This window comes from Pagrus major, chromosome 17 (genome assembly GCF_040436345.1).
Source record: "Pagrus major chromosome 17, Pma_NU_1.0".
Taxonomy (NCBI): Eukaryota; Metazoa; Chordata; class Actinopteri; order Spariformes; family Sparidae; genus Pagrus; species Pagrus major.
In genome coordinates, this window is record NC_133231.1 from 28,283,702 (window position 1) to 28,296,846 (window position 13,145).

Consider the following 13,145-nt stretch of genomic DNA (forward strand, 5'->3'; position numbering starts at 1 on the left):
GATTTAGGACTTGACATATCTTAACTAATGACTTGCCTTGATTTGACTTGCCCAACAAAAAAAAAAAGACTTGCTTGAGACAAATGTCTTGTTACATGTCTGCTTTAGACCTAAAGCACCTCTGCATCCTTTCAGTCCTCTGACATTCAGGTGAAACAATACTGCACCACACACACTGTGGAAGGTGAAAAGTTGACATCCTGCTTGCACATAAAAAAAAAAAGAAAAGGAAAAGCCTGTCCAAAAGTGTGCACAAACTCGCACATAAAGATGTGTGATAAAAGACAGCAACCTTGCCTGAAGCATAAAAGCAAGACAAGACACTTGAAAGACATTTCCCATTCTGTTTTGTTTGGCCTCATTCAAACATGCATCCACAGCACAGGAACTCTGCGCTCATTTTAGGAAGACATAAAATATAAACATGAAGAAGACAGAGAAAGACTAAGAGCTTACCTTTGACTGATGAACCTGGATGCCGTAGAGGAGAATATTTCGGAGCTTGGCTGCTGAGGCCAGGTCCATAATGGCTGCTGGCTCTGCCACCGTCCCGCTGATGGACGGCTCATCTGAAGCGCTCAAATGCACCTATCAAAACAAAGGCCACCGCACCCAATCAGAAAAGCTTGCCAATAGTGAGGATCTCTTACCAGAACAGCAATCATACCCCTTTTCTGGAGCAATTACTGCTCATTGTTCAAGCAGTCGTTTAAACATGTTGCAACTCTATAGGCCTGTTTGTTTAAAGCTGTGTTCAGAGAAGATGAGTTCTGCTCTGCTGAAAGTAAACAGAGGTAGCTTGATACACAGTCCTGTCTGGGGATATTATGACTCTATAATCCGGTTGTTAATCTTTAGGCCCTCTGGGGTTTATTTTCTCCAATTAGAGCAGCATAATCCAGACACATCGGTTCACGTTACCGTGTCATCCTTAAAAATATCCAAAGCTAAGCTGATTCCACAACTGACCTGCTGACAGAAACTTCACTCAAGATTTATTCACTGCAATTATTTTGTCATACATCCTTAAAAACTGCAGCAGTAAGACGCATTAATCGGGAGACTCGTTTCAAATGTGTCAAGACATCTGCTCTAAACATGTAATTATTACACTTACACTTGAATATCAATCAGACGTTTGCTGTCAACAGGTGAAGTTCAATCTAAAGACTGATTGTTCAGCACATTTGCAGGTGTTAAACCTCCAGGCCACTAGTTCATACGAGTTTACTGATACACTGATGCCACAGGAGCCATGTTTCCATTACCTGTCAGGTAAATTTGAGTGACAGTAAAAAAAAATAAAGACAAATATTTATGATACCTAACAACACAAGACATAAGGTGGTTATATCAACAACATGAGGTTCATTCTTTGCTCAAGGCCTCGTTTTCACAGACGGTTTGAAACAGTGACCTCCATCAACCGGTCTGCTTCTCTGCCCTCGAGGCCATCAGCTACATTTCAAACCCTATTATCCCTCCACTGATCACTACCATGTGATCAGACCTGTGATTAATAACGGGGGTACGTGTGCAAACCAATAACAACCCCCGGCCAAACAAAGGTGGGAATAAACTTTGGTGCCTCATCACTTAGAACCGTGAAACTCATGTTTCTGGGAGTCACAACTTCCCAGTTCAGACACATTCAAACGTGACCATGAAATCAGGTTAGTCACGGAGGGAGAAGTGTGTGATCAGTTACACTAATGGTTGGTTTTGGTTTGGGTTTAAAAAAAAAAAAATGAGCAGGAATTTAAACATTAGTCTGTAAAATGATGGACAACCAATCCAATCAACCTTCTTGGCGTCAAACCTTAAACCTTCCTTGGGTTTGACACCAGGAACTTTGTTTCGCTATAATTGGATGAAAATTTCAAGCTCAATAACCAGTGTTTCCCACACATACAGTTTACCTGGGCGGACCGCCCATGTATATATTAATGCCGCCCGAGTATATTTGAAGTTCTATTTAAGCATTTTACAGGCGAGAACGACGCCATCTGTGATCGAATAACTAGCGGACAATCCACCCTCGCTCTTCCCCTCCCATCTACTGTCAATCACACATCCTCTGCAGACGGAGAGAGAGAGACAGACATTTTCTGGTATTACATCCCTCCTGTAAATTCACAGATTGTGATGTGACCTCTCCTATTTAATGCGGGCCTACTTATGTCGTTGTTTTGGACAAACTTGTTGCAATGCCGTTTGGTTCATGTTGCTTTTGATCTGTTACATACTTAACAAGCTTCCTACACACACAGCTGACCTGCTGTTATGATAACAAAATTGCTGGTGAAAATATCCTGAACGTGAGGTGTGTTTTATAAAATGTACCGCTGACCAAGTGAACAGATGATGCAGGTGATAGAAAGAAAACAGAAAGGAGAGGAGAGCCAGTAGAAGAGAATATAGTAGTAAAAAAAACTAAACAAAACAAAATAAAACATATTATATAAAGAAATAATATAGAGAAATAATTAACAGAAAACAAAATAAATAAATAATATGGAGTAGAATAGAATAGAAACATGTTGACAGTAGGAATTGTGTGAACTGGCAGAAAGTCTACTCCTCTAAAGCCAGGCTTCAGATTGTTTACATGTGTAGGTGTGTGTGTGTGTGTGTGTGTGTGTGTGTGTGTGTGTGTGTGTGTGTGTGTGTGTGTGTGTGTTTTCACATGTGAATTACTTGGTTTAAGGTTAGGGTTATGAAAGTTATGCTGGTTACGGTGAGGGTAAGAAATACAACCTTGTGTTTGTGTGTGTTTGTGAGTGTGTGTGAGAGTGTGTGTGAGAGAGTGTGTGTGTTCCAATCTTTATTGAAAACCTAGTACAACTCACAGAAATACGAGCAGGGGCTTTAGTGGAGTAATGCTGCATGACATCGCAGTGATTGAGACTTGTCGGCCTCCGTGAGTTTATTTCTTTTCGTATTATCTGGAAATGTTTTGGCACTTTATCCGAGTACTTGTTGAGCAGGTCAATTTTCCAAATTAAAAGAGGATAAACAGGACCTTTTTGCAAAAGTTTCTTGGTTCAGATTGGATGTGTTTGTTTTATATTTTTCCTGTTGAGTTCTCAGGTCAGTGATACTCTGTTAGATGTGTGTGTTTTTGAAGCCGGCTCTCCTGGGAGGTGTAGGGTTTCCAAACAGCTACAGAGTTCATCAAGGTACCCGAGGTGGGCTACAGGTGACGTTTTCACAAGCGGACGAAACGGGAAAGGTTCGGCTCGGCCTGTAGCATATGTATCTTAAAGAAACTGAATCTGTCCGGTGCCAGTTGTCTGTTTTCAAGAACATGAAAAGAAAAGTTCATTCCTAGTGTGGGAAATGATACAGAGATGTTAAACACGCAGACCTACAGTAGCTCTTTATACACTTATTGACTTCAGGGAAGATGTTCAAGCAGAATCCAGGTCTGATAAAAACCTGATGCAGCCTGCTCCACCAGATATTTTCATAGTACGTAGATACACAGCAGAACGAGTAGAATGAAAAGCAATGAGCACAAGATTTTCACAGATGCTTTTGTTCTGGCGGGACGAAGAGATCCTGTACTAATGTATCGTGCAGTTTGTTGACTTACAGCTTTCCTGAAAGGTCAGTGTGCCTACAACAAATTAAGGCAGTGGTTTAAACTGGAGTTGCTGGGGGGAGGGGTTTGGTTAAAACACACATCACAGATTGGAAAGCTGTCTTTCCTGGTTCTGTTGGCGTCATTGCTAAGATGAATTCTGGCACTGATCCATTAGTCCAGGTTAAAAACTGTCTTTATAATCAAGAAATGAGTGTTCTCCCTGTAACTTTGCACGTCAGAGTTGAGGTGCAGCTGATACCTGATAGCTCTCTAACTCCAAACATCTACGCTTTCAGTCTTCTTCAGTGGTGAGCTGCCAACTCAGAGCAAGGAATGGAAACAGGAGAGTAGGAGGGAGTGTGGGACACACTTGGATGTCAAATCTCAGGTGGCTTTTTGGCCACTCTAACAGAGATTGTGGTCCAATCTGAAATATCTCATCTCTATTGGATGGATAGCCATGAAATTTTGTCCAGACATTCATGATCTCCAGATGACGTATCCTACAGACTTTGATCCCCTGACTTTCCATCTAAAGCCACAGTGAGGTTCACTTTTGTGGTTTTGAGCAACCAGCCAACAAGATTTGGATGTATTTGCCATGACATTTGGTACAAATATTCATGTCCCGCTTACCTGTAGCGCTATTTATCCATCTAGATCTCCCATTGATCTCCCAAGGGGGCTCAATAATGGAACATCTTAGATTGTTTTGGTGTGAGTTGCCGAAGTTTGGAGACATCGCCATAGATGTGTCTGCTTTCTCTGGAATAAAGTTTAACTAGAAACTGTGGGAACTACAAAATACCGTAGTCCCTACATAAAACTGCTCACAACAAGGTCTGTGGATTATCTATTATGATTATTTATTATAAGCAACTGGTTCATGAGTTCTGGCTAGAAACACTGTTTTGAGTTTTCCAGATGTATTTTTTTTGGCACTTCGCACTCCTCATATAAGGACAACTATGGAAATAAGTGGCTCCAGTCAAACTGTCCCATCCACAAATACAAATAATGTTTTTATGTCTAGAATCCACAAGCTGCAAGAAGTTCACTGTCCCTCCGAACAGAAGCGATTTCCTGCTTTTGCCTGTTTGTCAAAGCACTTTGTAAACTCTGTTTTTATAGGTGCTGTATAAATAAAGTTTATTATTAACCCATTCTACTCGCTTCTTCAGGCCGCAGTGTTTTTTGTTTTTGTTTTTGATATTGATCTTGGGACAATGACAGGGCTGGCTACCTTGCTAGTCTTGCTGTTAAAAGTCAAATGGTATCCACTTTGTCAACCGTATGCAACGATGGAAGGTAATGTGTTGCTGTATATAATGTATATAAGAAGACTAGCTGCCGTCATGGTGTCGCCTAATGGGGATCCTAATACACAGGCGACCAATATATCCAAAACTTGGCATCTCACTTACTTACTTCTCTGCTAGTGCCATCATCAGGTCAAGACCCTTCATACTCCAGTAGCCTACTCCAAAACTATTGACTAACTAAGACTGTGAACATGATTAACAACAGTAAATCTGTGTATCTTCATCATGTTAGCATTGTCATTTTGAGCATGTTAGCTCAGAGCATTGCTGTGCCTATGTAAAGCCTTAAAAAAGCCGCTAGCATGGCTGTGCATCCTTAGGCTCTTTTGTAAAACAATGTCTGCAGTATCCTTGTGCGAACTCACCCAAACGACAACCTGCGGATGGAGTAGAGCTCGATTCGCTGCTTCCAAATCCTTCAGCAAGTCCTCCACTTCAGACAGGCTAGAACGATTGACCTGCGGACAAAGGAAATCAAAACCTTTTGAGCATAGATGGAATTTTTCTCCATGATGAGCAGCAAGATAAGAAGTGTGCTCCAAGCTTTTAATCTAACATCTACACACTCCTACAGCCAGACCAGATCATGAATATTTACACAGACATTTTTCAGAAAAGTCGTAGCTAAAGCAGGAACTCACAGAAATCTGAATGAAGTTCCACTCCTTCAGTAGATATCCGGTGTTTTCTCCCATCAGATCTGGGATGACATCCAGCTCCTGTAAGAAAGAGATAGCCTGATGTTAAATATTCAGTTCTGCTTGTTAAAGGATCCTGAGTGATAACGCTTAAAGCAAGTGCTGCAGTACCAGGGTCCTGATGCATCTGATGCTGAGTGACTGATTGACTTCAGTGCTCAGAGGTCAAGAGCCTTCTGGTTTCTGTTTCAGCCACTTCTTCAATTATTAGTGTGAGAGAACAAACCACCTGTTTTCCTGCTTCGAAAGATTTTATGATTAGAAAAAAAAAACTCAGGGAGTACGTATTTGAGTGGCTTATTTCCATCGACTGTATTCAGGAGCTTATTAGAACAAATGGAGAGGGATTTTTTTAAAAAGAAACCATTTCTGGGCTCCTTTATACGTCTGAACTGGCAGGAAAATTCTGACATATGCAAAAGCTGGGGACAGCGATCAGACACAAGCCAACTTAAATTTCATTACACTGCAAATTGAGTCAAAGGCCGACTACAGCCAAGAATCGTAAAAGCTTTTTTGCTCAAAGAACCAGGACATTTAGGTCCCGATCTTTCCATTCAGTTTCAGCCTTGGCATACGAGTGTGATGAGGCAATACGATAGCTCACCGTGTCCACCATGTCCGTTTCACATTCATGTTTGTTGTTATGCCTCTAATTACAGTCTGGTACTACGATTTCACACACATAGGAAATAAACACGGAAATAAACATCCAGAGTCTGGCACTGGGATACAGTTGTTCTACCCATTAAAATAACAGAAAGTAATTGGAAATGTGAAATGGATATGGGAAACATATGTTGGAGGGTTAATTGCTCTTGAAAGATAACTGCCCATGGCTTCAGGAGGAAAATCATTTCAGTCCGAAATGTAGATTAGCAGGGTTTGAAAAAATTGGCATGATCTAAACCAGGTTGGGCATGAAATCCCAGAGTAGGAATGTTTACTTAAATTTGGGGATGGCCTGGAGAACCGAGGCTCCACAGAGGCTCGATGACCAAACCACGCGGAGGACACTGGGAAAACAACAGTCCGGAGCTCAGCACAGCAGTGAGCGACCCGCTTTCATGAATTAAATATCCTAAACACCTTTAGGAAAAGATTAAACGTCAATAATTTTTATGAGGATTGGTCTTATTTAAAACAACAGGGTTTAAAAATTAAATAAATAAATTAAACTTTAAGCCCTAAACCTGCACTGGTTTCTGCATTTACTCCTTAATTACTTTATATTTTGTTTATTTCACTAATATTTATGACTCTTAATGTCTTAAACTGGGCCCAGTGTGTGACCCTGACCCAGGGAAGCCACTGGTTGTGACTGTTTTTTCTATTGTACTGCAATTTTTTTTAGAAATCTCTGGCACAAGAGTTTCCTTCAGGATTAATAAAGTTCTATCTTATCTTATACATATTATCTTAGTATTTGGATATCCATGGTTACATTTGGGCCAGTGAAATTGAGCTGTAACACAAAGTTAGAGGATAAAGTTAGAGGATCGCCAAAGTTGGGTGGCTTCAGCCTCTGGGAGCTATGAATTTGTGGACCGAACAGACCGAAAGACAGACCAGCATTACCATCCTAAAAATGGGTGATAAAGATTTTAATGTTACGATGTCAGTTTCTTGGCAGACGAGAGCAGCAGAGACAGATTTTAATAATAGGGGAGAGAAAGATTAGAGCAATCATGGGCCAAGAGGGGAAATCATCATATCTGCTGTATTAACTTTACTTAATATCTGAGCCTGTTTTGGCATCAAGATGGGAAACTAACAGCAGCTACAGCAACACTTACTACTGCTGTACATTCACCTCATTTAAAGGTCAAGTCTGTACTCATAAAAAGCATTTGCTGAGTAAACTTTTGGAAATTGCCGGCACAAATCAGAACGCATCACTTATCATCAGTGGCTGACAGACAAGAAAAGCTCTTTGCCGTGGTGTAACTCTTTGCTCTCTGTCTTAATGACGGCCCATTTATAGGTCGAGGTTAATCATTAAAAACCCTCTTTAAGTTGATACACGAGTCTGAGGACTGTCTTTGATCTGGGCCAGATATGAAAATATTATCATACATCAACATAAAAGGATTAGTGATAAGGAAGAGAACACAGAAGAGGTGAGTTGGCCTGGTTCTTAAATGAAATACTTCTTTTCTCGTTTATGTACTTAAGCTAAACCCAGACGAGTAAATGTTTTATGAGCACCTTTGTTCCCAATTCACTGAAGCCAAATGTTTGAATAATTGATGGCTTATATTTATGTAACACAAGGTTAAAGCAGGATATAGGCTGACTGCACAAGATGAGTTCGGCGTGAAGGAACTCGTAGAGAGGAAATCAGAGTTTTCATCTCTACACAGATATTTAGGATGTGTGACATATTGGTACGTGTGAATATTACATTTGTGCTACTTCTTTTCTACATTTCCCTTTTCTAAGTTTATGAAACATTTTGACAAATGTATGGAGACACAATAACACAGTAATGCTTGAAATGTGGTCACAATTAGAGCTCTGACACTGAAATTTGTAAGCAAAGGACTCTTGGCACTGTTTTTAACTGTAACTGAAACTAGAGATGTTGTATTGATCTGACAATATAACGTGTTGATTCACAATCGTCACAACATTTACACTTTCAGATAACTACCTGAGCGCGTCTGGTTTTCAGCTACTAAGCAGCAGCCGATCAAACAGTTTACATTCAGCCAAAATGTAGATATTCGGTGGTCAAAAGATAAAATGGTTGTACTGACTGAACAATGATATTCGATGATACTTCCCAGGATAAATAAAGGTTCAAAATCTAGAAGAAAAGTTGAAATGCTGTGTAACAAATGAAAAAGAGTGTGATGATTTGCTAATGGCTTTTTTACCTATACACTTGATAACAGTACAAAGACAATATATTTGATGTTTCACCTCTTCAACTTCACTGATTTTTGTAAATATCTACTTATTCTGAATTTGATGCGAGTAACATGTTTCAAACAAGTTGTGACAGGAGCAACAAAAGACTGGGAGAGATGTGGAAAGCTCCAAAAACACCTGTTTGGAACGTTCCACAGGTAAACAGGTCCACTGATAACGGGTGATGGGAACATGATTGGGTATCCTCGTTCACAAGCAAGGATGGGGCAAGTTTCACCACTTTGTGAAACACATGATTATATGAAGGATACTATTACATTGGCTTAGTAACACTTTGTAAAACTGTTGTGGGTAAACACAGTCCATGTGTTACACAGCATCCCGACGTGCTGGAATCAGAAGTACGTCCTCTGGAAACGTGGAGATGTCAGGAGAATCACTTTTATCTAAATTTCACATCAACTGACAGTTTTTTCTTTTACTTTGTAAGCCTGTATTTAAACGGCATCAAATGGATCTCTCAGAAAACAACATCCTGCTGAGAGCAACCACACCATCACATTCTTACTGTGAGTGTCGTCCTCTTACTCACACATGCTGCCAAATCCTCCACCTGGACACAAACACACACTGCGCCACACTGTCAGTTTTCAGCTGAGCTTGGGCAGCCCATCCATGCTTATCCCTGTATTAGATTCAGGTAATGGCACCGGGACAAAGGTAATTCTTCATCTTCCGCTTCCTCCCCTCGCCTTTCATCTCCCCCCTCCATTCCTCCTCTCTCCCAACTCCCTGAAAAGGATGTATCTGGTTCCGAACACGCGCACCGGAAAAACACGGCCCCACCGGCCACCTGAGCATAGACGGGAATGGCTCCAATCAGCCGATCCAAGAAGACTGATACCGACCCCAATCCGTCTTTGGGGCCCGGCCCAGCACCAGACAGTGAGATCCGCCCGTTTGACACCAGCTGATGAAGGACTTGGAGCGAGTTTAAAGGAGGATGGTCCATTTGGATCACGGTGGAACATGGAAAGACGTAATGCGGTGTGCTCTGCCGCCCCCTTCCACTGTCAGCAGCTACGTTCAGGGAACATATATACACATCAGGATGATCCAGGACACATGTTTCTTTACATGAAGCCATGTGTGGGCAATTTGTCAGCCTGGGTGTCTGCTCTCGAGAAGAGTAATAGGCCGTGGGAATAAAATATATGCATGTAAGGGGATGGACACTATATGATAAGCACCCGTACAATCTCAAGTGATCCATCTTCACTTGTGAGGCCTTACTCTGGTCTGGTTTCATGGTTTATATCGTCAGTATGTTTTCACTACATACAGGAGTGAGCAACAAGCCCCTTTCTGTCAAGAGTATAGATTTGGTTTCATAATTTAAGGTATAATAAGTAACATTTCTGACTAAAAACGACTAGATCTTTGTCGCATTTTTTGCTGTGTACTTACATTATCCCATAAATGTGTTATTTTATTCAGTGTAATGGTGATGGGTAATGGCCTGTTGCTTAAACTTCAGGGGAAACATCAGGTGAGACGTCAGAGAGTGAGGAAGACCTTCAGCGGACATCAACACAACTTTTAAAAACTAAATTTATCACCTCGTCTCTGAACATTTCTGCCTGAGTCACGTCAGGCCACAAAACACTTGCTGCTGCTTGTAAGGCTTCACTTTCTGTGAGCTCACAACATTTTTGAAGGTGACTCAACAAGCATACCGATATTTTTATCAACTCCTCTCTTCTCTTTTCTCTGAACTTTAGTAGCTGGACAATAGCTGGAACAGGACACCGTTTTCCAGAAACAAGGTCAAGCTGTAATGCTTCTCATACTACTCTTTCAGCTTGATCCACTTGAGACACTCTTTCTGTATTTTCTGTTGAGCATTCCTTTGACAAAACAAAAACAGAAGCTACACAGAGGCAGCATTTGTTGAAATAACACTGTACAGGCATTCATGATATTACGTCGTCCTCCCTTAGCCGAACAAGTTCTTCCCTCCCAGGTGACCCTCCTGCATCCGATCACCTTAACTGTGCGGTTAATTTGTTTGTCTCAAATTCAGATTGCATTTTGCTTTGTGACCATCATAACTTGATCTTCACTTTCTTGCTTTAAAGCTTTTGCACAAAAGCTATTCTGTCTGACAAACCTGCAGTCGCATGTCCACTTGTAGTCACAAAGCTTATTTTTGTGACATCCGTTCTTCTTTCTTCTTTTTAAAGAAAGACTGAAGGTTGCCTGAGTTAGTGGTTACGTGGCTCGCTCAAGGGAAACCCAACAGTTGTTAAAGTAAAGGGGAGGACTTTACATATGGAACCTCTGCGTGGTCTGTGCTGTCTGACTGAATATCTCAGACTGTCACTCATTTACTGTTTTGCATATGGATGCTGTTTTCCATTGTCTATTAGGAGCAATTTTACAAATTAACTGGAGGATGTTTGCAACATGGGAATCTGATGTGCCCAAAAAAGATTCAAAGTGAAAGAGAGGAATATGAACTGTGGGCTGAAACTGGGAGCTTGTCAAGTCGGAGGGAGCAGAGGCGATAGCAGGATGAGGAGGAGGAGGTAAGAACTCATCACTAAACACTCGATTAATCAAGCGAACTCCCCCCGGTACAGGAAATATGACTGCCATCTGCTCTCCTGCATGCAGGGGAGTGAGAGGTGGAGGTCGGGGATGGAGGGAGATAATGAGGAGGAGGAAAGTTGCAGAGAGTGGATGTCTCAGACAGGCTCCATTAGAGGTCTGACCGCAGATGGCAAGTCTCACCACGGGGCCACCCAAGTGGAGCTCACATTGAGTTTGAGAGGGGATTGGATGTATCGGGACGGAGAGATAGAGGAAAATAAAAATGAAAAACTCATGGGGATCTTCAGTATTGCTTTCGTCAACACAACCAACATTTTAATCATCTGTGACTGTCCTGCTCTTACCATGTGGAGAGCTCCGACAGCCTTCTGGAGGCCATCAGCCAGCGTCACAGCATGTGCAGATCCACCTGTGATAACACAGGCCGACTGCGACAGAGTCTCTGAAAGAGAAAGACGCGAGTGGTTGAAAACTCCTGTGAGAGAACTTAATTGTATGAACACAAACTAGCTATACGTGAATAATGAACTGAATACACTCTTCACACAAGTGCTGTTCGCAAGAAGTTTGTCGTATAGCAACAATGCCTCATTCAGCTCCACCTTAGTTTAATCCACCCTCTACCTGTTTGCCTATTTTTGAATTGGCTGGCAGTTAGGTGGAGTCAGGCACTGCCAAGATGGTAACTGCCACAGCCACCATGCTGAGATTCACTATGGCCCTTCAGAAACCTATGCAGGACATCACAGAGACTATGTCAATGCTTTCTACAGTCTCCTGCACCTGTTTTGGCTGATCGTTCACCTCGATGGAAAATAAATTATACGCCGGTGGTAGGTAGAAGTAACTGGAACCTAACCAGATGCATCAGATGGTTTGTTACACAGAACCATCTGGGAAGTCGCCCTTTGAAACAGTTTGGAAAAGGGATGGGCATTTTCGATAAATACTTTGCAGGTGATTCACCAAACCACTTGTCTATCGCCATCTATCACGGGCAAACTTCAAACAATCACATCAACAGTTGGAGAACACTACCACCTGTGGAGCCAGTTAGTAAATCAAACTCTTGAGCGAATGCATCTTTTCCATCAAGAAAAGCCTTCAGTGCCCGACTTTGCTCTTCTTTCCATGAAAAATACTCTGCAGTTCTGATAAAACTGATGCAATAGCAACATCTGTGCTGACCTCTTTCACCACCGCCACTGTTGTTTTCGAATGAAAAATCGCTTCTTTCACTGGTCATCACATTTACAACATGCCAGTGGCTGCCAGTAGTTCTTCATACAACATTGATTTGTTCAAACCACTGTGAGTTCGGCCACAAGAGCATAGTTTGAGGCCTGGCGAGACGGATTTGTGAGATCACGCGATCATTTGACCGCGCCAATCCAGCTGCCTTGTAAGGTAAACCAGAACCAGGGCGCTAGAAATAGCTACTCCTCCTTTGCAAGTCTTCAATAAAATTGTAAATTCATGGTCAAAAACGTTAAGTTAAAATGACAACATCAACTCATCACAGCCACGTCTGCAAAAAAAACAGAGCTCACTTAAAAGGCTCCTTTTGAAAAATGGATTCATAAGTGTCCACACAAACACACACCTTTAACCAGGATACACACATGTAAGCCTGCACACACATATACTCACAGTGGTGTGTACGTGCTGTAAGTACGTTTGAGCACACAGAAACACAAACACACACAAACTGAAACACTTGACAGTTTGTCGTACTGACAGATGTGAGAACGTTCTTCCACGTCCGCTGTAGAAAAAACACACAATGAATTCATTCACATCAGAGGCTCTGGGAATAATCACCGTGCACCTTATGTCATCATCAAACAGGTAATTGTTGGTCCAGGTGCTGGTGGGGTGAAATATAGGGCTGTATTTATTTCCACGTCTCTGATTGTGATAGTCTCCCTTGTCCTGACTTGCTCTCCGTAGTATTCAGACTGCTTAAGCCGTCCTGTTCCAACCAAGCTGAACAATGCTACAAAGAATGTCTCCTTCTGAGGACGGTGAGGAGCCATTTTGGTTCATTCTCTT

The 13,145-nt window shown here is 41.7% G+C and overlaps 1 protein-coding gene across 1 annotated transcript in view; it reads right to left on the reverse strand.

Moving 5' to 3' along the window:
* The window catches only part of crppa (CDP-L-ribitol pyrophosphorylase A), a 48,197-nt gene that overhangs the window by 21,669 nt on the left and 13,383 nt on the right, over positions 1-13,145 (reverse strand). Inside the window, exons 6-9 of the mRNA XM_073486187.1 lie at positions 11,438-11,535; positions 5,550-5,627; positions 5,274-5,366; positions 457-588 (exon numbers count right to left, since the gene is read on the reverse strand). Of these exons, the coding sequence (XP_073342288.1) occupies positions 457-588; positions 5,274-5,366; positions 5,550-5,627; positions 11,438-11,535 (401 nt within the window). The remainder of the gene's footprint in view (positions 1-456; positions 589-5,273; positions 5,367-5,549; positions 5,628-11,437; positions 11,536-13,145) is intronic.